At 37.1% G+C, this 26,865-nt stretch overlaps 1 protein-coding gene across 5 annotated transcripts in view; it reads left to right on the top strand.

Moving 5' to 3' along the window:
• Positions 1 to 26,865, top strand: part of DZANK1 (double zinc ribbon and ankyrin repeat domains 1) — an 80,032-nt gene that overhangs the window by 45,601 nt on the left and 7,566 nt on the right. For 4 of the 5 annotated variants that reach the window (XM_023537573.1, XM_023537577.1, XM_011370650.2 and 1 more), the window contains 9 exons: positions 585 to 677; positions 7,975 to 8,097; positions 8,937 to 9,101; positions 10,367 to 10,574; positions 19,114 to 19,217; positions 21,170 to 21,244; positions 23,072 to 23,168; positions 23,609 to 23,709; positions 26,261 to 26,341. In XM_023537573.1, the coding sequence (XP_023393341.1) occupies positions 585 to 677; positions 7,975 to 8,097; positions 8,937 to 9,101; positions 10,367 to 10,574; positions 19,114 to 19,217; positions 21,170 to 21,244; positions 23,072 to 23,168; positions 23,609 to 23,709; positions 26,261 to 26,341 (1,047 nt within the window). The remainder of the gene's footprint in view (positions 1 to 584; positions 678 to 7,974; positions 8,098 to 8,936; positions 9,102 to 10,366; positions 10,575 to 19,113; positions 19,218 to 21,169; positions 21,245 to 23,071; positions 23,169 to 23,608; positions 23,710 to 26,260; positions 26,342 to 26,865) is intronic. The other variant, XM_023537579.1, reaches the window with a different exon arrangement.

Below are 26,865 nucleotides of genomic sequence, written 5' to 3'. Positions count from 1 at the left end.
CCTCCCTCCCTCCCTCCCTCTCTCCCTCCCTTTTTTCGTATTGTTAATTATCCCCAGGTTCTTGACTTAGAAAGTTGCACTTACTATTCATTTTCTAAGGCAGTCTTTCTACTTTGCCATTCTTAAGTGAGAAACTGTAGAGCAAACCTAAGTTCGTATTTAATATAAAGCCTCATGGGGTAAACCCCAGTCCAAGAACTAGATTACTTGTAAACACATAGATAAACTTTTGCTGGCCTTAGGCCTTTCTGTTCATTGTTCAAGCCAAGAGATAGTCTACTATCACATTTTTCACATTTAAAAAAATAGTAACTCATACGTAATCAGTGCAAAATATTCAATTTGCCTTCCAAAGGCCAAATGAATACTTTTTTCAGATTATTCATTTGGCATTTTGTTTCTTTTAAAATTATGTTCATTCGTCTGATACTTTATGTTGTAATAATTCCTAAATCAATCTAATTTCAGAGTTTGGTCGTTGAAATAGTGTCTATAGCTGGCTGATTGACTGAAAATACTACTTGATGATTTTTATACAGTTCTTTGCTCATAGGAACATGCATTTTTTATTCTCTGTTTTCAAGAAGAAAGTAATCTGCCGTACCTGTGGCACAGGGAATCCTGCTCACCTGAAATACTGTGTCACCTGTGAGGGGGCCCTGCCTTCATCGCAAGAGGTAGGTTGACTATGTGTGCCACTTCTATATTGAGTGGCTGCAAAATGTTCAATGTTAATGGTAATGAATGAATATAATCTGCAGAGCAGGGAGGAAGTTGGAGGAGAAAGAGAGAGCAAAAGAAGCCTCTCATGGTAAACTGAAAGCAACATTTCTAAATGTGGAGAGGACTTTATATGTTCACCAATCCAAAATTGTTTTCAAAGTCTTAACTTCAAGGGAATTCAGTAAAATTGGTGATTTCTTACAATTTCGTTTAGTAACTTTGCCTGGAAGGCTGGCAGCAGCCAGTGAGGAAGTGGACCTATTCGCATTTCATTTACAGTCAGGTGTGTCTTCAATGACACTGCCATGCTGATTTGTGAAACTGAGAACACTATGGGCACCCATTCCTGGGTTTCCTACCAGCCTATGTTGAGTGTTTAAAGTGAAAGACCAGGAGTATGTGCAACTTAATAATGTAAATGGGTTCAGTTTAGATGGTCTGTTTTATGTGTATAAAATGTTTCTGAGGAAGAGGAGGCTTTAAAAATTACTTATAGGTGACTTTACCCTGGCCTAACGACACCAAAAAGGAGTCAGCATTTACTAGCCAACTTAGAAGGAAAAAAATTGCTTCTTTGGGAAATACACACACACACACACACACACACACACACACACACACACACACGCATGTAAATATATATATATTTGACTATTTGGGGGGTGTTATTCTCATCTCAGAGAGATTCTTTGGGAAACTGGACATACCGGTGATAATTACTGTGGTCAACATGGTTAATATCAAATGGGGTTGTATTGGTTCCTGGGGTTGTTGAAACAAAGCACCACAAACTGAGTGGCTTAAACAGCAGAAACATGTCATCTCACAGTTCTGGAGACCAGAAGTCCAAAATCAAGGTGTTGCCCGGGCCACGCTCTCTCTGGGGCACTGGGAAGGTACTGTTCCATGCCTCTGTTCTGGTAGCCTCAAACTTTCCTTGGCCTGTAGATGCATCACTCCAGTCACATGAGTAACCTCTCCCTGTGTGTCTTCGCATTGTTTTCTGTCTGTGTGTGTCTATCTCTGTGTCCAGATTTCTCTTTTTTTATAAAAACACCAGTCATATTGGATTAAGCCAACCATAATGACCTCATTTTAACTGTTTATCTGTGTGAAGATTCTGTTTCCAAATAAGGTAATAATCACATATGTAGGAATTACATATGTGATTATATGTAATCTCTTTGGAGGAGATAAAATTCATCCCATAACAGGGGAGTTGGACAAAATATTATTTAAGGTTGTATCTAATTACTGATGGTCTGAGACTAGTTGATTTAAAGGAACTCTTTTTTGTTCCAGTCTTTATTGAGGTATAATTTATATGCAATAAAACTCACCTATTTTAATTATACAGGTTAATGAATGCTGGTAATCATATATAGTCATTTTAACCACCATGATAAAAATATAGAATGATTCCATTATCTTAAAATTTTTTCTCATACCCCTTTGCAGTTGAGCTCCTCCCCTGATCGCTATCCAGAAAACTCTGATCTTTTTTGACACTGTGGTTATACCTTTTAGGGAAGTATGTAAATTTTTTGTATGTTTGATTTCTTTCACTTAACACAATTTTTTCGAAGTTCATTCATGTTGTTTCATGTATTAATTTTTTCCATTTTAGTCATTGAGTACAATTCCACAGAATGGATGTAATACAACTAATTGATCTGTTTACTAGTTAATGGGTACTTGTGTCATTTCCAGTTTTAGACTATTATAGATAATGTTGAGAACATTCACATACAAGTCTGTGTGGACATAGTTTTCATTTCTCTTGGGTAAATACCTAGGAGTAGCATTGCTTGGTACTAGGTTCATGTTTAATTTTATAAGATAATGCCATAGTTTTCTAAAATGGTAGCACTATTTTGCATTCCTACCAGAAATATACGAAGGTTCCAGTTTCTTTACATTGTCACCAACATTTGGTATTATCAGGCATTTTATTCATGATATTCCCTTTTTTACTATTTTAATCTGTATGGGATTTGTAATGTTATTCCTTCTTTTATTCCTTTTATTCCTGATATCTGTAATTTGTGTTCGCTCTCTACCTTATTCTCTCTCAATCTCTCTCTTCAGCTAGATAGTTATAAATTTTATTAAACTAGCTTCCAGTTCATTGATTTTCTTTATTTTTTTGGTTTTCCTTTTTTGAGTTTTGCTCTTTATTATTTCCTTCTCTTTGCTTTGGGTTTAATTTAATAGGATTTTTCTATTTTCTTAAGGTAAGAACTCAGATTATTGGTTTAAAGTTTTTCTTTTTTTCTAAAAGAAACTAAATTTATCTCTAAGAATTCCTTTAGCAACATTCCAGAAATTTATATAAATTGTATTTTTATGATAATTCAGTTCAATTTTATTATATTTTATCATAATTTTTGTTCTAATTAACCTGTGACTTCTTCTTTGATCTATGATTTGTAAATTGGTTATTTAATTTCCAAATGTATATTGTTTCTCTTGTTATCTTATTGTTACTGATTTATAATTTAATTCCATTATGGTCAGAGAACATACTCTGTATGATTTCAGTTATTTTAAGTTAATGACAATTGTTTTATGGCTAGTATATAGTCTAACCTGAAAACATACTAGGTACACTTGAAAAGAATATGTGTTCTGTTATTGTGGTTATAGTATCCTATAAATATCAATTAAGTTAAAGTATAATATTACACAGATTTTATATGTCTTCACTGATCATTGTCTAATTGTTCTAGCAAATGCTGAGAAAGAGATATTAAAACCTCCAGCTCTGATTTTGGAATTGTTTATGTCTCTCTTTAGTTCTGTCACTTTTTACATTATGTATTTTGTTAGGCACATAAACATTTTTGATTATTATGTCTTCCTGATGAATTTAACTTGTATCTTTATGAATTACCTCCTCTTTGTATCTCATACATTTTCCCTAAAACCTGTTTTATCCTGTACTGATAAAACCATAATTGTTTATTATTTATTTATTATTTAAATGGAATATTTTTTCTATATATTTACTTTTAGCCTATATAGTTGGGTCTGTCTGTGGCTTACATATAGTTGCTTTTTTTTTCTGTTTTAAAAAATACACGGTGACAATCTGTCTTTTAAGTGGAATGTTTAGTCCATCAAAATTTATTGTAATTATTGCTATAGTTGGGTTTTGATTTACCATTTTATTATTTAATTTTTACTTTTCCCATCTGTTTTGTTTCCTTTGTTCCTACTTTCCTGCCTTTAGGTTTTCTGGATACTTTTTAAAGTACATTTTAATTTTCCTAATGGCTTCTTAGTGGTATTCCTTGGCATTATTTTTTAGTAATTGCCCTAGTGATTAAAATATATATCTTAAACTTTTTAGTCTAATTAGTTATTATTGTACACATCAGGTAAAATACAGAAATCTTGCAACCATATAGGTTTATATTCTTTTACTCCCATCCTTTATGTTACATTTATATACATTATAAACCCTATGAGAATGTTGTGATTTCTGCTTTAAATAATTATATGGTTTATAAAGAAATTAAGAATAAAAAGCAAAAAGATAAAAACTAGTTTTTTTGTATCTACACAGATACTTACTGTTTCTGATATTCTTCACCCTTATCTGAGAATCCCGGTTTCTCTCCAGTATCATTTCCCTTCAGACAGAATTCTCTTTATCATTTCTTATAGTGCAGGTCTACTGGTAGTGAAATGTCTAAGCTTTCTTTTTTCCAAAAAAAAGATCTTATTCACCTTTATTTTCAAAGGGTATTTTTGATGGACGTATGATTCTGGGTTGACAGTTACTTTCTTTCAGAACTTTAAGAATTTCTGCTCTTGCCATGGTTTCTGAGTAGAAGTGTGATGTTAATCAGATTGACATTACTACCTATGTAGTATGTCATTTTTCTCTTGCTGCTTTTAAAATGTACTTTTTTATCCTTGGCTTTTAAAGATTTGGCTACAATGTACCTCAGTGTGAGCTTCTCTGCAATTATTCTGATTAATGTTCATTGACCATCTTATAACTGTAAGTTTCTGTCTTTCATCAAATATGGGAATTTTTAAGCCATGATTTCTTCAACGGTTTTTCTGCTCTACTCACCTTCTACCTTACCTCTTTATTGTATGTACATAACTGTTAAATTGTTTGATATAATCGAATATATCCCTGAGGTTCTGTTCATTAAAATTTTTCCCTCTTTATATTGTATAATTTATATTGCTCTATCTTCAAGTTCACCCCCTTTTTCATCTCCTTTTTACCATTCAGTGCATCCAGTAAATATTTTATTGCAAATATTTTATTTTCATTTGTTTCTCTTTTTATTGTTTCTACTTCTCACCTGAGACTTCTTCTTTTTATTCATAGTGGGAAGAATATACGCCTTAAAATTCTGGTTGCTAATTTCAACATCTGAATCATCTCAGATGGACTCAATTGATTTTCATTTCAATTTCATTTCATTTCAATTCTAGGCAGTGCGTTCCCAAAATTAGTCATGTGTATTATTGCCTGCTAAATCAAAACAAAATAAAACAAACAAAGCAACAAACACAGAAACTCAGCACTCATCAGAGAATAGTAACAATCCAGAAGAACCACAACTTAACATTTATAATGCCAGGATATAATCTAAAATTCTTCAAGATACTAAGAAAACAAGAAAATTGTTTTTCGGTGGGAGGGAGAGGAGCAGGAAGTCTGAGTTCTGTTCAGATATTTCATCTTTGGCTGAGCTGCTTTGAGTGTTCTGTGCATGTATTGTTCATGGGTCAATAAGAGATGTGAGTACACAGAATTTGAGAATCCCCTCTTGTCTCTTCTTTCTGGGAGTTTCTTACCTCTGCAGTAGCCAAATATTACCCAGCTTTAGTCTTCTCGTTCTCCTAGCCAGAAATACTTCCCTTTCCCCACCACTTCACATGCACTTTGTGGACTACGCTTACTTAGCCCCAGGCTAAAAGGGAACTAACTTTTTGTGTAACCCCCTTGCTCCTGCTTGTGTACTTACTTCAAGAGGCTCTCTGCTTCTGTTCCTATATGTATTATGAGCAGATTTTGTAGTTGTTTTCTGTATGGGGGTCATTAGATATGATCTTATTCCATCATAACTAGAACAAAAATCTGAATAGCTTTTTAAAAAGATGATTTCTGTTACATAATATGTATTTCTTTTTCAGAACTGAGATTAAAAATATGCTAATGAGCTGGCAAATTTAATAAGAAAACCCATCTATTCGCAAATCAAATCTATTGCAATTCTAGGGTAGTCTTTTGTTGGCTGTTAATTGTTTATCTCTCTGACTTAACCTAGCTTCAGACTTTATAATTTTCCAAGGCATTAGGGAGAAAAAATAGTGAGATTGGGAAAACATAAAAAAAGGAAACCGTGGAACTCGAGAATTCTTGGAGTGCTCTTCCTGATAGATTTAAGTAAATTGACAAGCAAAAGATTATTTTCTCAGACATTTTGGGCTTCTTATATAAATAGTAAAATGATTTAAATTGATTTTATTAATTGTCAGTTATGTAGTTGTTTCTGGGTCTCACCTATCAACAAAACGATTTCGGGAACAATTACAAAATTAAATTTGTTTTCAAAATTGTATTTTTATCTGAATGTATATCAGAGTTTAGATGTCACAATGAGAGTATTTATCATTGAAATGCCATTGAAGTAACAATGCATTTTCAATCTGAAGCTTTATGTCTTTTCTTTGTTTAGCAGCAGTAATATGAATAGAGTAAGATTACTGTTCTTTCTTTAAAGCAATGTTATATTCAAAAATCCACTTAAACAGTAGATGCATTTATATTTATATTTATATTTATATTTATATTTATATTTAGAAACCCATGTTAGCAAGTATTATCAAAACTCTGTTTTAACAGTAGGATAAATTGAAATTTAAGTTGAAGCAAAACTGTGCAAGGGGTTTCTCTTTTGATTTATCCCCAGGAGTCACCCCTAGTTGCACAGAAATGTGGTAAGGGTAAGTATGCACAAAGAAAGATCTTCCTTCTCAGTCTCTGTGGGTGTTGTGGGCTGATGTGGCCTCTTTCTGGAGAGATATCTGTTCTAGGATAACAGAAGGGTACCTGAAGTAAAGCAGGATAACAGCTGGGCAAAGAAAGGTAACTAAAACATTGGTCTTTGAGGAAAAATTGTCCTTAGAAAACTTTTTCCCCAGTATGGATATTCTTAATATTATACATGGAATGTACGGTGGTACATATATTCAGTTATTAGCTGAATCAATTATTCATTCATTCAGTCAGTCAGTAACTACTTGAATGACTCCCATGTGCCAAGGTACCAGGTACTGTGTTAGTGGGAAAATAAAGTGAAATGATAGTCCTTTTCCTTAAAGAAATCGGGATCTGGTAGAAAACAAGATGAGAAGGGAAAGAAGCTGACATATGGAGCTTGACCCTGTGCTAAGCATTCCTACATACTTAATTGCCATTAGCCATCTGAAATCCCATTACAGACCTGTGAGAAAACTGTTGTATTGAAGAGGACGCATGGAATCATGGATAAACATCATAGCCTGAGTTCAAATTTTGCATCTTACCCTCTCTGTGCCTCATTTTCTCTCACTGTGAAACAGATGATTTACACCCACCTTACAAGTTTATCATATAGTTTAATGTGAGGGTACAGGGCAGTGCTCAGAATAGTGCCTGCACATAGTAGGTGATCGTATAGCAATGATGAATACTATCATCCCATTCATTTAATGAGAAAATCTCTTACTAGGCGATAGCAGGAACAAAGATTCTAATCCAAGTTTACCTAACAAAGTATCAGAAATTCTCACAAAACAATTTTATCTCCTTCCCAAAATAAAATAATTCTTTTCATGTGTTGAGAGTGGAAAATAAATTCACAGTTCCATGTGGAATCAGAACCCCAGAGCATAGAAGATGAATCTCAATCATGACACCTTAGGTAGCTCAGCTCTCCTTATAGTCTTTATTAATATTGTTATAGTAAGTCAACAGTCGGCTTGCTATTTTTTGGTATTAAGGATACTCAGGAATATCAAGATGTTTGAGGCACCAATTTCATCAACTTTCTGTAAAGGAATGTGCGCTCTTTGTTGTAGTTTATTAATTAGTGAAGATCATCATAGTTTTCTTCTTTGGGGCAGGAATACCTTATTTCCAGGGCTTATGTTGATTTTTGACTTTTTTCTTTTCTGGATTGGGAGGGGGATTGGAGAATAAGGTATTGATCTGCCTGTAAATGCTGTTTTGTTCACCAGTCCATGTGCAGTGGAGATAAAGCTCCTCCTGGGCCCACTCAGAAAGGGGAGACCATTTCCTGCTCCAAATGTGGTCGCTGGGATCGCCAGGGGGCTTGCTTCTGTGACGGGTGTGGAGCCACGGTGGGTATTTAAAAGCAGCCTCTTTGTGCCAAGCATCTCACCACCGCTCTAGAGAGAGCCAGGCCCCTCCTCTTCCACAGCAGAAATCACCTGTTGGGATTTGAGTGCTAGCACCTATTTACCTAAGAATCTAGAGACTGAATTAATTAAATCTCTTAAATTGAGAATGGTCTTTCATTGCTGTCTTGATTCGCACTTCTTTAAGGTTAAACTTTTCCATTCATTTGTTGATTATTGGTATTTATTCTTTTATGAATGGTCTGCCTACCTTTTTAATAAAACACTCAAAATTATTTATTTGAATAAGTGTTGCATATAAATAAAATAAAAGGTTTAGTATGAAAGGTTAGTCTTTCTTCTTATCCCAGTCCCACAGCTCCCCTCCCCAGAAGCAATCATCGTTATCCAGTTTCTGAGGTATTCTTTTAGCCATTCAATGCATTAATAAGTAAACTGGTAGTTTAATATGAACACTGATCCAGTTCTTTTTACTTAGTGATGTATCGTGTTAGTAACCTCCTCATTCTTTTCAGTGGCTTCATAATATTCCACTGTTTGTATGTATCATGATATATTTAGGCATTCCCTATTGCTGGAAATTTAGGTTGTTTCCAGTTATTTTCTCTAAACCACAATCCTGCAGAGAATAGTCATGAATATACTTCTTTTGCATACTTGTCTATCTGTAAGATAAATTCTAGAAGGTAGAATTGCAGAATCAGAGGGTATGAGCATGTGTTATTTTGATGGCTGGAGATCGTATAGTGTGGGAATAATTTATATAGGAAAATTATAACTCTAATATTCGTGAAAATATAAAAATGTTTTCTGTCCTCTAGCCTGGCATTCCTGCTTGTTACTCTGTTTGCCCTAAATGTGGGGCCAGCAATCACCCATCTGCCCGATTCTGTGGCTCCTGTGGTCTTTACATGAAATCCTCAGCAAAACTTTGTGTGGATAACAGACTGGCTCTAGCTACTGGAGAACCTGGGCTTTTTACTGAGGTGAGGCCTCCACTGTACTAAGAACTGGCACCTGAAAGGAGGTTGTAACTGAATTTGTGTACTCTACCCTATGAATCGACACAGGGAAAGAGAGCTGAAACACTTAGACCTTTTCCATGGCCTTTCAACTAGGTGTGTAAATAAAATTAATTAATTTAGGTTTTAGACACTGAAGTGATTTCTTCAGAAATCAAATATCTATGCATTTATCTATAATAGATTGAGGTCTAATTGCATTTGCAAGGCCATAGATATAACGTTACTAGGGAGAAGTGGATTTAAAATACATGGGAGAGAAAGTACTTTTCTTCTCTTGAATTTCTTATGTAGAACACCAAGAACTTTCCCCCCAGCTCTTTTATATTTTAGAAAATTTTCATCAAGTATATAGAATTGCTTTTGCCATTCATAACAACTGGACAATCTCTCACGATTTTTTTCAGAAGGACTTAATCACTCACCAGCTTTGCGTTAGCCTTTTATGAGTTTCTCTAAGCTAAATAAAGACTTTTTCAGGTTTCTTTTTCCCTCTTCATTAGAAGAATTTGAAGAGTGATAATTATTGGAAAGAATGCACATACACTCAGTAACTTTGAGTTCATTTTTAGGAAGCTCATAAACTTCTTAACCCAGATTGGGTTATAGGTCCTGGGACTGCCAATGATCTACATGGCAACTTTGTACAAATGTGTTCTTTCCTCAAGACACTTGAATGCCATCTATTGGAAATTGATTACAATATACTAATTTTGATAGAAAGACATTTTCTCCCATCTACTAGAAAAATTATCCTAATGAACATGAATGTATAACATGTCCACCAGGTGAATGGTATCCTTTAGGTGCAATGCTTTCATGCAGCGCACAACTTACACAGCCTTTCATGGTAGTCTTCTCAGGTCCTCAGGTCCAGATGCAGCAGAGCATTTCACAGAAAATGTTGGTGCTCAGTAGTTGGATGTGGATGGATAGTAGTATCTATGCTTTTTTTGAATTGTAGAACTAAGAGGATAGATATCTTCCAGGCCTTGTGACAGAGAACATCAGCTGATCTGCTGAGTTTGAGATAGTAAATGGCCAAGGGGATGGGCTGGGAGTTGCTAAGACAGAAGCAAAGAAGAGGAGGCAAGAGCCGAAAAGCCCTTTTTAGTTCAAAGTACAGTTTTTTGGATACTTTTACTTATGATTACAATTGTTTTTTGTGAGTAATATGAAGAATTAATTAAATTATATTCTAATATTTTATGTTTTTGCCTTACTCGTAGCCCCGATCTGCCTGGCAGTCCCTAAATGTTCCTGTGCCCAAACCTGATGTGGGGACTACGAAGGATGTAGGTACACAGACCACGGGTCTGTTTTACCCATCTGGCAAGCTACTAGCAAAAAAGGAACTGGAAATAACTTCTCTGAAGCAGAGGCAAGAGAAAATGAGTGACCATAAACCTCTCCTCACAGCCATCAGCCCAGGAAGAGGTGAGGAAAAAGATATGCTTTCTTGTCGGGAGGGAACTCATTCTTTCTCTGAAAGAAAATTTCACTTTTCTTCCTTTACATTTATTTTTATATATAGGAAATAGGTTATTTTATTTTTCTTTTTTCAAGTAATTTTCATTTGTATGAATAATAGCTCTTTCTTAAACTTTTATTACTCTGATATTTTGACTCAAAGCCCCATTTTTCTAGTTTGAAAATCATAAAGCACATATGGATTTCTACTATTTGTACAGAAATGTTGTTAGTCTGTGTTGTTATTGTTATCTGCTATTATCTTTTTTTAGTGTGGTAAAATTCACATAACAATTCACCATTTTTACCATTTTGACAACATGCAGTTTAGCAATATTTAGTACATTAACAATGTATTATTCAGCCATCACCATGCTCTATACCAGAACATTTTTATCACCTGAAAAGTAAAATCCATTCTCTGTAAGCAGTCACTCCCCATGTTTTTTCTCCCAAGTGCTTGGCAACCATGAATCTATTTTCTGTCTTTATGGATTTAACTGTTTTGGACATTTCATGTAAATGGAAGCACATAACATATTGTCTTTTGTGATTGGTTTCTTTCACTTAGTATAATGTTTGAACATTCATCATGTTTTAGCATGTTTAGTACTTTTTTTTATAGTTGAATAATATTCTATTGTAAAGATTTTTGACGTTGATCCATTTATCAGTTGATGGACATTTGAGTTTTGTTCACCTTTTGGTTATTATGAATGATACTACTGTGAACATTCATGTATATGTTTTTTCTGTGGATATGTGTTTTCATTTCTCTTGGGTACACAAATATTGCAATTGCACTATGGGTCAAACAATGTACACGTGGGTCAAATAGTAACATTATGTCTAACTTTTGTGGGACTTCCAGAGTGTTTTCTGAAGTGACTGTACTATTTTACATTCTGACCATCAGTGTATGAGGGTTCTGATTTCTTCACATCTTTGCCAGCATTTTTTTTTCATCATAGCCATCCTAGTAGGTGTGAACTGGTATTTTATTATGGTTTTAATTAGTATTTTCCTGATGACTAATGATATTAAGCATCTTTTTATGTGCTTGTTGACCATTTGTATATTTTCTTTAGAGAAATGTCTATTCAGATCCTTTGTCCATTTTTAAGTTTGGTTATCTTTTTGTGTTGAGATATAAGAGTTTTTTTTTTAATATATTCTGGATATTAGACTATTGTCAGATACATAATTTGCAAATATTTTCTACCTTTCTGTAGGTTGTCTTTTAACTTTTGATAGTGTCCTATGGAGCACAAAAGTTTTAAAATTTGATTAAGTCAAATTATATCTATTTTTTGTTGTTGTTGCTTGGGTTTTTAGTGTCATGTCTAAGAACCTATTGCCAAATATAGGTCACAAATATTTACCCCTATCTTTTCTTCTAAGATTTTTATGGTATTAGCTTTTATATTTAGGTCTAGGGTCTATTTTGAATTAATTTTTGTATATAGTGTGAAACCACATTATTTTGCTTGTAGCTATCCAGTTGTCCCAGTACCATTTGTTGGAGAGATGATTATATCTGTGTTAATGGTCTTGGCACCCTTGTCAAAAATCAGTTGGCCACGGATACGTTGGGTTTATTTCTTGACATTCAATTTAATTGTGCTGATCTATATATCTATTTCTATGCCAGAGCCATGCTGTTTTATTTGCTATTACTTTGTAGTGGGTTTTGAAATTGAGAAGTGTGAGTCCTCCGACTTTATTCTTCTTTTTCAAGATTGTTTTGGCTATTCTGGGTCCTTGAATTTCTATATGAATTTTAGGATCAGCTTTCTAGTTTTCACAAAGAAGCCAGCTGGAATTCTGAATGGAATTGCATAGAATCTATAGATCAGTATGGTGAGTATTATCGTCTTAACAATAGTTTAAGTCTTCCAATTCATGAACATGGGATATATTTTCAATTATTTAAATCTTCTTTAATTTCCTTTAATAGTGTTTTGTAGGTTGTAGAGTAAAGGTTTTGTACCTCTTTTGTTAACTTTATTCCTAAGTATTTTGTTGTTTTTGATGCTGTTGTCAATATAAGCATTTTCCCAATTTTATTTTGGGATTGTTCATTGCAAGTCATTGCAAGTTTATTTTGCATATTGATTTTGTATTCTACAACTTTGCTGAACAAAGTTATTAGTTCTAATTGTTCCTTAATAGATTCCCTAGGATTTTCTATGTACAGAACAAGTAATGTAGTTCTACTTACTTTCTTATCTAGATGCCTTTTATTTCATTTTCTTACCTGATTATCCTGGTTAGAATCTCCAGTACAACCTTACATAGAAGTGGTAAGAGCAGGAATCCTTTTCTTGTTCCTGATATTAGGAGAAAACACCCAGTCTTTAACCATTAGTGTGATGTTAGCTGTGTTTTTCATAGACGTCCTTTCTCTGATGGAGGAAATCCCCTTCTATTTCTAATTTTTGAGTTTTTTTTTTTAATCATGAAAGGGTTTGAGATTTTGTCAGATGCTTTATCTGCATCTATTTAGATGATCATTAATTGATTTACATTAATTGGTTTTCAGATTGTAAACCAACCATCTGTTCCTGGGATAAATCTTACTTGGTTTTGGTACATAGCTCTTTTAATCAGTGTTGAAGTCCAGCTTGCTAGTATTTTGTCGAAGATTTCTGTGTTTATATTCATAAGAAGTATTGGTCTTCAGTTTTCTTGTTTTGTGATGTCTTTGTCGGATTTTAGTATCAACATAATATTGGCCTATAGTCTTCTCTTCTCTTTTATTTATTTATTTTTTGAAAGTGCTTACGAAGAATTGATATTAACACTTCCTTAAATATTTGATAGAATTCACCTGTGAAGCCACCTAGGTCTGAACTTTGTCTAATGGGTAATTTTGATTACTAATGCAATCTCTTTACTTTTTTTTTTCACGTGTGAGCATTTAATGAACTTTACTCCATGTGATTTCAAGCTACCAAGACACAGTCCTCCCGCAACACCCTTAATCTTCTCTTCAGCTCGTCTGTTGAAGAATTTGACCTTCATGATGACAGGCTGCTTTGGGAGCTTTCTCATCCCCAGAACTTTGTAGTAGCCTGATCATACCTCGTCAATGATAGGAGCAGCTCCGCTCTTGTATTTGGCAGCACTCACTCATGTCTGCTTACTGACCGAGGTCCAAGTTTATCAAGGTTGACAGATGAGCAGAAGCTCTGGTTCCTCTTTAAGTGGAAATACTTCATACTAACTTTCCCAAAGTAATTTGGGTGTTATTTGTTGAAGTTGATGTTGTGGTGATGCGTGTCACCAGCATTACTTTGGCTTCTTGTGTGCTTCCAGTGCTTGCCGATGTGGCCATGGGCATGGGTTATGTGGCCCCGAAGTTTCCAGGTCTTCCTCAGTCTGGATGGTGTGTTGGCAGTGAAGACAAAAGAGCCATCTCTTTAGAGTTTCTATTTTTTGTCGAGTCAGTTTTGTAGTTTATGTATTTGTCTATTTCATCTGAGTAATTTAATTTATTAGTATACAATTGTTTGTAGTATTCCTTCATAATCTTTTCTCAGTAAGGCGAGTGGTAGTATCCTCTGTTTATTTCTGATTCTAGTAATTTGAATCATGTCTCTTTTTCTTGGTCAGTCCAGATAAAGATTTGTTGATTTTATTGAACTTTTCAAAAAGTAAATATTTGGTTGTATTGATTTTCTCTATTGTTTTTCTATTATGTATTTTGTTAATTTTCATTCTAATCTTCATCATTTCCTTCTTTTTTCTTGCTTTAGGTTGAGTTAGTTCTTCTTTTTCTAGTTTCTGAAGGTCAAAGTTTCAGGTCCTGATTTGAGATCTTTCTTCTTTTTCTAATGTTGGCATTTACTTGGGAGAATGCTTTCACTATATCCCATAAGTTTTGGTATGTTATATTTTCATTTTCTTTCAACGGTGTGTTAATTTCCAAATATTTTTGTTTTCCCCAAATTTTTATTTGTTTTTCATTACTAGTTTTGTTCTATTGTGAGCAGGAACATACTTTGTATGATTTCAATCCTTTTAAATTAATTGAGACTTGATATGGTCTAACAAATGGTTTGTCCTGGGGAATGTTTCTTGTGCACTTGAGAAGAATATTTATTCTGCTGTTTTGGGATGAATGTTTTATAGATGTTTTATTTCTTGTTGATCTTGTGCCTAGTGTTTCTATCCATTCTGAAAATGGGGTATTAACGTGGCCAGCTATTATCATTAAATTGTCTATTTTTCTCATTTCCATCAGTTTTTGCTTCATATATTTTGGTTATCTGTTGTTAGGTGCTTGCATATATGTTTATAATTGTTATACCTTCCTGACCCTTTTACCATGTTAAATATCCCTCTTTTTATCTAGTAATATTTTATTTGGTCTTAAAATCTATTTCGTTTGGTATTAGTACAGCCATTTCAGTTTTCTTATGGTTGCTGTTTGCATGATATATCTTTTTCCATCTTTTAACTTTCAGTTTAACTGTATCTTTTAATCTAAAGAATATCTTCCATAAATAGTATATAGTTGGATCTTGATTTAAATTTGGTTTGACAATATCTGTTGTTCGATTGGGTTGTTTAATCCATTCACATTTAATATTATTATTGATAAAGTTGAATTTATGTTTTCTATTTTGCTTTTTGTTTTCCAAATGTTTCTAAGTATCTTTTCTTCCTTTATTCTTCCTTTACTTTCTTTTGTTTTACATGTTTTTAATGTAATATTTTAATTTCTTTAATGATTTTCCCTATATATTTTCAGTTATTACCTTAGTGGCTGCTCTAGGTCTTACCTTATACATCTTATCAGAATATGCTTCAGATTTATAGTAACTTAAGTCCAATGAGATATAGAAATCCTACTTTTATATAATTCTATTTCCTCTTCCTGATTTTTGTGGTATTATTTATATATACATAGTATATTATGTTACAACCTTTCCCCAAACCACTCTTATATTTATTACTTTATATAACCTCATGTCTTTTAAAGAGAATGAAAGAAATAAAATCTATCATATATTTATGGCTTTTGTTATATTAGCTTTCTTTTTTTCCCATCTCTAATTCTCTTCATTTATTCTTATGGATTCAAGTTACCTTCTGGAGTTATTTCCTTAACCCAGTATAACTTTTCGTTCAGCCACCTCCTTTATGCTGTTATTGGCCAATAAATTATATTTCTATATGTTAGAGACCAAATATTATAATTATATACATATTGTTTTAAACAGTTCTTTAAAAATTTGTTTAGAGAAGAAATGAAAAAGAAATATGTATTTGTAAAGTCTTTTATAATTACATAGTTACCTTTACCAGTACTGTTTTTTTGAGTGAGTGAGTGAGTGTGTGTGTGTGTGTGTGTGTGTGTGTGTGTGTGTTCACATTACTGTCCAGAGTCATTTGCTTTCAGCCTGAAAATTTTTCTTTAGTATTTCTTTTAAGGTAGGTGTGCTAGCAATGATTTCTCTCAGTTTTTGTTTTTCTGTTAATGTCTTTATTTTGCCTTCATTTTTAAAAGAGAGCTCTCATGGAGACAATGACATGTTTGTCTCAGAGTGTGACTCCTGCTTTAGAAGCTGGGCACTCAGTAGAGGGTGGTGCAGCTGTTGGCTCTGGTCTTTTTGACTTGAATTTTATAGAATGAGACTTTTGCTTTACAAATAAGCCAGGATGAGGGTGATCTGCACTCCGATAATCTCAATGTACTAGACTCAAAGTAGAGCCTACATCTCATGGAAGTTGGCTGGTCAGAAAATGGGAGCCCCCACTCTCGACCACACTTACCCAAAACTTGGTCTCTGCAACAGTTAGTTGGGGGCAGAATGAGAAATACTGAAGTTCTTTCCCTCTTGGGAAGACATTCTAGCTCTCCAGCTGGCATCTGGGAGTAGAGGGAGCCCTGTGTTCTTACCTTCACCTATCTGGAGTGAAGTTTTCATCATGTTCAGCTGAGAGAGGGGAGATCAGGAGTGGGTCATGATTCAAACATCACAGACTCTCCCTGTTCTGAGTTTTAGTACATTTTCTTCATTTAGTACATTTTCTTCATTTAGTACATTTTCTTCTTTATTTGCTATACGTGCTTAGAACCATTTCTAGAAACTTTAAATTGTAATTTGTTTTGTAGTTTCACTGGGGAGTGGGTCCACTGAGCTCAGGCTGCCATACTGGAAGTTGATCATTCCCAGCTCTTCTCTTGCCACTGGATTTCTCAACTGGAAACCAGTCCGCAGACTGATTAAGCTCTTCTGGGCATGAGTGTGATATCAGTCCTATGGTAGATTGTCTGCAGAGATGGCCAGAATGATTCCTCCTATCCCTGTATGCACATGGGACTCCTCTCCTCAAGAGGAAGAAGCTGTTTCCCTTCTTTAGGAATCTGGACTGGTCTTGTGACTTACTTTAACCAATAAAAAGTCATAGAAGAGACACCATCACAGTTCTGGGCTTCGGCCTTAAGAGGTCTGGAAGCTTCCTTTTATTCTCTAGGAAGACAGTGCTATGTAAAGAAGTTCAGGATAGATTACTGAAGGACAGATGCCACACGGAGGAACACAGAGATGACCCAGATAACAGCCAACACAAAGACACCAGGCATTTGAGCAGGTGCAGACAGCAATCATGAAGAGAGAGGGCCAGCCAACCCAGCCAGCCTCCAGTAGTTTGTCCCATCCTAGCTGAAGCTTTAGCCATGTGGCTGAGATAATCTTGGATTCCCCAGCCCCAGTTGAGATGGCTCAGCCTACACCATGTGGAGCAGAGATGAGCCATATCTGCCAAGCACTGACCACATTCTTGACCCATAGACATGTGAGCAATAAAGTGGTTGATGTTTTAAACCACTGAGTTCTGGGGTGTTTTGCTTGGCAGCTATAGATAATAGAACTAGGTCCTCAGTTTCCTATAGCAGAAGGCAGTCCCTTAACACTCCCTCTTTTATCCTGAGCTGGAAGGGAGCAGACCTCACTCCCCACAGGATGGCTCATGGTCTTGCAATACCATTTCCAAAGGACCCTCTCTCTCAGCCCATCCTTTTCAAAAAGTCCTCTCTTGATGTTGAGAGTTGGGATTTGATCTTGGAATTGTACATCTATTGTATTATAGGTGCTCAGACAGAACTTTGTGCTTAACATATTCCTGCATGTGTATTTATTTGTGTATTCTCTGTGTCCACTGTAATGAAAGTTACTTGAGGGCAAGAACTTTTTTCACTCCTATATACCAGCCCTAGCATAGTGCATGGCACATAGTAGGTGCTCAAAATGTATTTGAGGGATGAATGCCTACTGTGCATGAAACTGTACTAGGCCCAGGATTATCTGTAGTGCTATCTCAGTTACTTATAGTGGACTTATGTTATGCACCACACCGGATCCTCTCACCCCACCCAATTTCAGTGCAGAGGTGGTGGTCATGCATCATTGCTAGTATCCTTCACATTTGAACATGCCACAACATCTCTTTGCTGCCTCAGACTTTCTCCAGAGTAGCAGAAAACTTCCTGTCCATGGGCTGGTGCAACTCAGAAGTGCTGGGGTGTTCACACTACTCCAGCACTTGTGTTTCCCAGGGTCACCTTCATAAGAAACTACCTGTTCCCAGGCTTTGCTGTCAGGGGAACTCAAACTAAAACAAGTTTTCTTATTTAATGTCACAATGACATATGAGGTAAGAGGTATTTAGCCCCATTTTATAGGTAAGGAAAGTAAGGCTTAATAAGATTTAAGTGTCTGGCTCAAGTTTACTAATCTAAAAAATGATAAATTTAAGATTTAAATGCAGGCATGTATAGCCTCCAAATCATGTGTTCTTTCCAAGAAACCACACTAGGTGACCTTGCAGAAGCCACCTGATAGCTCTCACTTTAGTGTCCTTATTGGCAGGATCTAATGCAGGCTTGAAGACTCAAGTGTCAACAGGGCAGAACCAGGGATTAAAGAGACAGCTGGGTCTACAGGTTTTGGCCTACTGGAGGCCTGTGCCCCGTTCAAAGTGGGCAGCTGCCCTCTGCCTCAGGCATCTGCCACCTGCACATGAGAAACCAGAAAGCTAGACTCATGTGAAATCTCCCAAGTTTTAAATGGTAGCAACTAATTCAAGTGTGTTTTAACACCCTATGTAGACTGGAAAAAGGCACAAGGGAACTTTTGGGAGTGACGAAAATGTTCTACATATTGATTGCGATGTATACACATGTGTGTTTTATTAATGTTATATCTCAATATGGTTAGTTTAAAAGAATTTTAAAAGAATAAGAGAAAAAGACTCCATGTACAGCAATCAAAATATTTCTTTTGAGATTCTAGAATATCCTAGGATTAATTATGTGTATAAAAGAAGCTAGAAACAAAAGTGAGATATTCTAGTACATAACTGAGGTTGAGTAAGTAAAAACCATCACAAAGTTCGGTAAAGAAGAACAGCGTCTCTGAGAACTCATGATCCACACCAGCATTTTCTTTCTTAGTCTCAGAATTATTCATGTAGATGAGTTTCTCTTCTTCTTTAGGATACTGGAGAAAACAGTTGGATCACATCTCTGCTCACCTCAGGTCTTATACTCAGAACAACCCTGAATTCCGGGCCTTGATTGCTGAACCCAGGATGGGAAAGGTTGGTGGACTCTGAATGGAACTCCTACTCCACGGCATTCCATGGGGTCAGGCTGAAGTTAACTCCAATGGGCTTCACCTGAAATGGCACTGGGCTTGGCTTCTTTCCCTTTCTTGTCCTGCTTTCCACACTTCCTTACTGTCTTCTCCTTCAGGCACTGTTTTAATAAATCACTTGCACATGAGCCTTGTCTCAGAGTCTGCTCCTGGACACCTGACCTAAGACAGTAAATTGTGAACATCTCATGCTTTTAGATGTCACATGCTATGGAAATTCTGATGGTCAGAGCTAAAAGACCCAGAATAGTTTAATCTAGTCATATGGTACACTTAAATCCTATGCTGTATTAACACCAATAGTAATCATAAGATTTAACCGTTTAACAGTGCAGTCAATATCTGCATTGCATTCATCATCTCTAGTCCTCAAAACAAAACTGCAAGGTTGGAGTATTATTATTGCGGCAGTTTTTAAAACATGGCCACAGGTTCTTTAACAGTCTTCCCTTCAAAGGATGGAGACTGTGTCCCCTCACCTTGAATCTGGGTGGGCTTGTGACTTTCGACTAACAGAATATGTTGAAAATGATGCTATGGGACTCCCAAGGTATGGTCGTGTAGGGCATGTGGCTTCCTCTTGCTTGGCATGCTCACCTCCAATACTCCTTCCTGGAGCCTAGCTATCCTGCTGTGAGAATCCCAAGCCATATGTAGTTGCACTTGTCTGCAGCTCCAGATGAACCCAGTCCTTGAGTCATCTGGTTCAGGAGTGAGGCAGATGACCGATGAGACTTTAGGTCTTTCCAGTCCCCAAATGAAGTCATCTCTAGTCATTTGAGTCTTCCCAGCTGAGGCCTTAGCCATATGGCACATGACAAGCCATCCCTTCTGGGCCCCACTGGAATCTCTGAACATGATAAAATAGAGGTTATTTAATGAAACTGAGTTTGAGTTTATTTTACACTGCAGTAGAACAAACTCATTTGACACAGAAAAACTGGCTCAGAGAGGTTTGGTGACCTGCCTAGAACTATACTGCTAGTAAGTTGAAGTAAGCCTATCAGATCCCAAGCCCCATGTCCTTTCTCTGCCATTAGAAAGAGACACCTCTGTGAGAAGACTTGTTCCTCTGTCATTAGGCTAGAAGGAACCTTTAAAACCCAGCCTGTCCGCTCTTCTGCCACTAAATAGGCTAACATTGATGTTATTTCACTGTCAAGTATTGCTCAGTTTTCTTTCAGATAATCTGTCTTGGTGGTTTATTAATTTTTTGGCCTAATCCAGGAATCTGGATGGCCTGTGGGGCAAATGGCCTGCGGGGCAAATCTGGACTGCCACCAGTTTTGTAAATAATATTGGATCATAGCTATACTTATTCATTTACATTTTCTGTAGCTGCTTTTGTGCTCCAAAGGCAATGTTCAGTATTCATGACATAGACTCCTTGGCCCACAAAAGCTAAAATATTTGCTATATGATCCTTAAAGGATTTGTTGATCCCTGGTTTGATCTAAGTCCCTCCTTCTGGTTACAGAAAAAGCTGCTCAACTGTGATACTTGGCCCTTGATTGCCAAGGCCTGGCCCCCAGGCCACCTATTCCCAGGTGATAATATCCAGACATGTGGCTTGATTAAACTTAGTGTTTTTTATAGAGAGTATAAATTTGTGTTTTGCTTTTTTTCCATTCTGGCAGTCTCTGCTCTTTAAATGGGGGTATTTACTAATTACATTTATAATTAATGAAATTATAGATATCCCTGGATTTGTGTTGTTTTGCTATTTGTGTTCTGTTTTATCTAGTTTTTGTCTCTCTGTTTCTCTTTTTCTGCCTTCTTTTGCGTTAATTAAATATTTGATTAAATTTATGGTTTGACATCTCAGAATTTCTTTGCTGTTGCTCAGGGCACTGAGTTCCATACCCACAGTTTTGAATTCTAATTCTTTTTTAAAAGCTTATCTCTGCTACTGTCCATGAAGATGGCTATGAAGTTAACATAAGGCTGAATTATGTTCAAGTCTCAAACAAAGTAAGTGAAACCTTCAGAAATTATTCATTGGAGAATTGGCTGAACTAGTAAATTGTGGCTTACAATTTAATGTTTCTCTGTTATCTGTAAAAGGGAAAAGTTTCAAATATGAAACTTGACTATAGGCCAGCTTTTTCATAGAATTAGATAAATAACTGAGGTAAGCCTCAGAGAGCTTTAGGCATATAATGATACAGTAAAAATGGGAATTATTACCCACCTGATTGCTCTTGCAATCTCACGTTTATTTATACTCACTGACATCTGATGGCAGGTCTGTGATACAACTTATTTGGGGAAATACTGACAAAAATGTTTGCTCATATATACCTTGACCTATTTGCCTATAAAAAAGAAACCAAACTTTACAGCCACGTCTCCCTTGATCTGCCCTCTTTATGGTGACTGGGCCATTATCACAGTCTGTAAGTGTGTAACAATCATTGATTGATATTGGCAGATTTAGGGTCATTGCACAAGTCAGAATGCACAAAAGAATAATCAGTGGATTGAGAAGATGGGTAAAGAAGGCAAGGCAAAGGAGGAGAACTAGCATTTATTAGGCCCTGGCCATGTGCCCAGCAGGGCGCTAATATCTTAAAATTAGGATAGCTACATGACCCTGGCTAAATCAAAGGGAGGCAGTGTGTATCTAATGGAATCATGCACATGAAAGTACTTTAAAACAAGTCAAGCCCTATATGCTATGTTTTAGGTTGTGTGGCTAGAGCAGAGCTTGTGTCAGGGAGGAACTTCAGCAGAAGGGGCTTGAGGGACACTAGAAAAGGCAGGAGAGGAGGCAAGTGAGCAGGTGGTTGCAAGTAATGTCTAGCTTTATTTAGCCTGATCCATGAGGAGCTCTGGACTGTGAACGACACCACACAGTTGTCCCCAGCTGAGGCATGGAGGGGAGGAGCATAACCTCTAGGGCAAGGCAGCATCCACCGACTGAGGGCAGTTGGCTGGAGAAGGTGGTCAGCTGTGAGCTGTTAGTAGCCAACACAGCAGCTGGGATGGGGAACTGGGGAACTGGGTGGGCACCAATAGCATCTACAATGTGAGTAATTATCTCCAGGTTTACTCTGTGCTTTCTCTTAGCCTGTGTGTTCTAGTGTTCAGGAAGTAGCAGGTGGTTTCCTATGTCAGGAACAAGCAGCCACATGAGGACAGGGCAGGATGTCATGCTGTGAAATCAGTCCAGGTAGATATAGGAATCCAGGTCTGGCCTATGTATCATCTATCCTCATTTCCTAAACATCTGTTTTACCTTATTTTACTTTCACAATATCCCTTTGAGGTAGGTCATAATATTTCCAATTTATAGGTGAGTAAATTGAGGCTCAGAAAAGTTAAGTAACTTGACTCTTCCAAGGTTCCTAATCTAGTAAGTGACTGAACCAGGATTCAAACTCTGCAGCTTGAGCCTCCCCGTTATGCTACCTGAATTCCAAGACACATAAAGGTTTTAAGTAGGTGAATGACACAGTTACTTATAATTGTGTAGAGGTGACTAGGGCAGCCACATGGAAGCTGGGCTGGCGGGAACCTGTTGGGAGGCTGTTGTAATGATCCCAGTGTGTGAAGAGGGACTGTAGCTGTAGTGACTAAGAGGAGGGGCCAGACTGAGGAGCTGTTTAAGAGGCAAAATGGATAGAACATCATGATGAGGTGAAGGAATCACGGGAAGGATGTCTGAGTTTTAGGGCTGACCGTCTTTGAGGACGGAGCCATCATTAACAAAACGAGGAGCAGGTTGGGAGAGCTTTCTTTCTATTGGAACGTAGCAGCCTCATCATTTATGGTGATTGAATTTTTTTCATTGGCCAGAACCTTTACCTCAATAAAGCAGTGAATTTCAGTGACCACTTTCTGAGCAGTGTCACCGAGGGTAGTACTGGGCTGTTCGGCAGCAGGTCCAGCTTGGGTGAGTTGTACTCTTCCACTGATTTTAAAGCCATTGACCAGGAACACACTGATTTGGGAAGGAGGGCAGAATTGCTTAACATTTGCCCAAACACATGTCCTTCATGATCTAGCCAGTTTATTCCTCTGGCTTCCCTAAAGTCTGGGATGAGACTTTTAAAGTCTTTCACAGGCATGGGGAGATAAATTGAGGTGGGGAATGCACTTTTGGACCTAAAAACTGTAGTCACTTCTATTCCCCTCCTTCCCGCCATCTTTTGGTCCTGGAGTGAGAGGAATGGCTCCAGGAGTCCTTCCTGCCAGGTTCAATCAAATAAAATTTCTACAAAAGTTGTTTTATCCTTTTGACCTCTTGAGGGGCATGGCAGTCAACTCTAGCTCTTTTCATGTGGGGAAAGAAAGGAAGGCATTATTTTGGTCCTCGACTCTTTGTCTTTCCAGTGAGTGACTACAGCCAGAGGACCTCAGATGCCACTGAAAAAGTCAAGAGAATGAAGAATTTCGAGACCAAAACATTTCAAGAAAAGAAGGAGCAGCTTACAGTATGTGTATCCATTGGCCCTTACAGCTATCTTCTTCATCCTATGTAATGTTTTCCTGTGAGATTTTTTATAATGGAAGAATATTTTTTCTTTTTTTAAATAACAACGTATTTTTTTTTTTTTGGAATCCTTTTAAATATCTCAAGATTATTAATTAGAATTATCTTACAGTTCTCGTCAGTTTGCTGAAGCACCTCTCTTTCCTCTGTGGTCAGTTTTGTGTGTCCATCTTTTCCTTTCTTGTTTTTGGTTTGTCTCAAATGCGGTGATCTTTGGTTGTCAGGTCACCTTGACTAATGAAGGGCTAGTTTGATTATCACAGGTACCTGGCATGGGTGCCCAGCACAGGTATTTAGGCCTGGGGTCACTGTGTGGGTGAATGCACACGCTTGGGGCAGACTTCCCTGGAGAGTGTATGGGCAGGGGGCAGAAGAAAGCCTTGGGTCCCCTAAGTTGCCAGTGTAAGGCCTTTCCTCTGGTGGTGAGGGTGGTGCTGTGAAGTGCTCTCATCTTTTCATTCCTAGATAGAGCTGTCTTTCCAAATGCTTCCCTGTGGGCACTGCCCTTCTTGGGCCCCAGTGCTCCCAGGGGAAGCCCTTGTTAGGCAAACCATGAACTCTCTGGAAAATAGTTATCAGTGTTTAAGCAGAGGGCAGAAACAGAGAGAGGGTGCGGACAACAGCCATCTCAGCTATTCACAATATTCATGAATTCAGCCTGCACCCAACTTCTACCCTCCTTGCTGATTAACTTTGAGCTTCTGCAGGTCTCCCTGGAGAGAACACACTTATACCTCTGGTGTCTCCAGTTGGATTTTCTTTGCTTTGATTTCCCTGTCATTCAGATTTCATATATTTTCATTCTCTGGGATCCCTCATAATTTCTGATCCACTGATAGTACCCTTTCAGTTTCCCACAGCTGGTAGAGTTTTGTTTTTTAAAAATACAGATTATGAATAATTTCAATGGGAGCTTTGCAGAAAGAGAGAGCACATGTCTTTGCTCTGTTCACCATCTTGCCTTTTAGTCAGTCATTTGGCTTCAGTGGGAAGAACAGATGTGCTTAGCAACAAGCCCAGAGCCTGGGACTCCTGGCCCTTGCTGGAGACAGGCATAGTGTCAGTTCTTCCCTCCAGCTTTAGCTAAGCCAGGCCCTCAGGGCTTCCTCGGGGGTGCACATACCACCCGCTTGGCTTGCATTGTGGTTTCTCTGGAAGCAGGGACTCTGCTCCTCATCTTGTGCCAGAAACACTAGTAGATTTGGGAGGAAGACCTGAGAATTGTTTTAACTTTTATTGCTCAGGATTCCTTGCACTCTCCACCTTCTCCTAGTTTGAAATATTGTTAATAAGTATAAGTATAGAGTTCCATAAACTTAATAACAATTTTACCCTTTTAGAGACTCTACTCGTTTATTCTGTATGTGACCTGAATCCCCCATTGCTATGTGCCTTTATTTTCTCATTTGCATTTAGGATATAAGTAACAGAAACTATATCATCCGTTCACTCATTCAGTGATTATTTTAGAGCACACACACACCAGGCGCAATTCTAGGTGTTGAAAATAAACAAAAGACATAGAGGTGTCAGACCTCATGAAGTTGACATTCTAATGCATTCTAGTGCATTTTCCATGAGGAATGGAATTCAGTATAAACAAGTGCCCTCCAGGATGGCAAGTTTACTGATTAGAGCACCTGTTCCAAACTACTCACCCTGAGGACATGGGGTGAACCTTATATCTTCTGAAAGACTCAGAGACCTTGGCCGGTATCCCCATCCTCATGGCTTCCCAGGGAGCTAGGGAAAGTAGGAATTAATTTTATTCTATAAACAGAGAAATGGTGGTTCTGGGACCACCCCACAGTCACCCCTGTGATCCAGTGGCGGAAACATTCTAAAAATAATTTCTCCTGTTTTCCAGACTGCTTCCTGTAGTCTTCCAGTAATCAGCATTTGAAATCCTTTGTATATAAAGAAAGATTATATAAAGATGAATTTCATTGTATTTTGAAAATGTAAAAGATAATAAAATCTTCAGATTTCTGATGATAGATGAGAGCTTTTTTTTTAAGCAAGAGGTTGACTTTATTGATTCACCCACACTTCAGGTTAGCATGTTCTCTGACTTTGAACACTTTCTGAAGCGTGCAAAGTAAATTTTAGGATTTGCCTGGTTGCTTTTCCTACAAATATTCATAATAAAACTAGTGTGGGGTTTCTAGGTTTTGGTGTAGTTTCTCATTCAATCCTTCCTTGTCCTTATTAATATAAAACAATGTGAGTGTGGTTCTTCTCCAAGACAAAGTTTCGAAGACCAGTAGAATTTATATTAGATGTGTTTATTTGTGCTGCTGGCTGTTGAAGAACCCGCCCCCTCCCCCCCCCCACACACACACACAGTCATTCTCATGCTCATCTGTCCCTGGGACTCAGAATTTAACCTTGGAGAGGAAACATTTGCCTTGATGGTTGAGCCTGGTCAAATTGGACTCGACAGTAAAAATATTTTGCAGCAGTAGAGATGACCACATTCTGTAATCCTGCAGCTTGAAAACAGACTCCTGCTGAAGGAAGTCGGACCAACAGGGGATGGAAGGGTCTCTGTGATTGAACAGCTGCTTGATGACGTAAGTGCAGCAAAAGAACAAGTCTCTGAGGATTTTGGCCTGGCATTCTGCCTCTGTCTCTTTCAGGTGGAAGTTTTGTTCAATATTGTTATCACTGCAGTGTCATTTAATTAAAAACTATTTGGAAATTAGTTAAATGACTAGTAAGAAGCTTTACATGAATTGTTATCTGTTGCTAGTTTTTATAGCAAAGAAAATAGGCAGAAAAGTACACATGAGCCAAAATAATGTGCATGAAGGTGGACTGAATCCTGGTCTGTGACCCCATGTTACCTTCATGTTTCCTAAAGAAATGAGGTTATCTGAGAGTGCCTGCCCCTCCTGGTGTGGTAACAGAAGTTTTATTGCCTGAGTGACATGGCAGCTTTGTCCAATATATGTTGGTCTTGGAGTTCCTGACTCTCTTCTGTTTGGCTTTAAAACAGTTTAGGTCCACCAAGGATGTTTGTTACTAAATAGGATAATAATTGGATGCTGCTGAGTGCAGGGTTTTGTAGCAGGCTTGTTCTTTTCCATACGCTGCA

Source organism: Pteropus vampyrus, unplaced genomic scaffold (assembly GCF_000151845.1).
Source record: "Pteropus vampyrus isolate Shadow unplaced genomic scaffold, Pvam_2.0 Scaffold7, whole genome shotgun sequence".
NCBI lineage: Eukaryota > Metazoa > Chordata > Mammalia > Chiroptera > Pteropodidae > Pteropus > Pteropus vampyrus.
The sequence above is the reverse complement of the archived record's forward strand: the minus strand, read 5'-3'. Positions and strand labels throughout refer to the sequence as shown.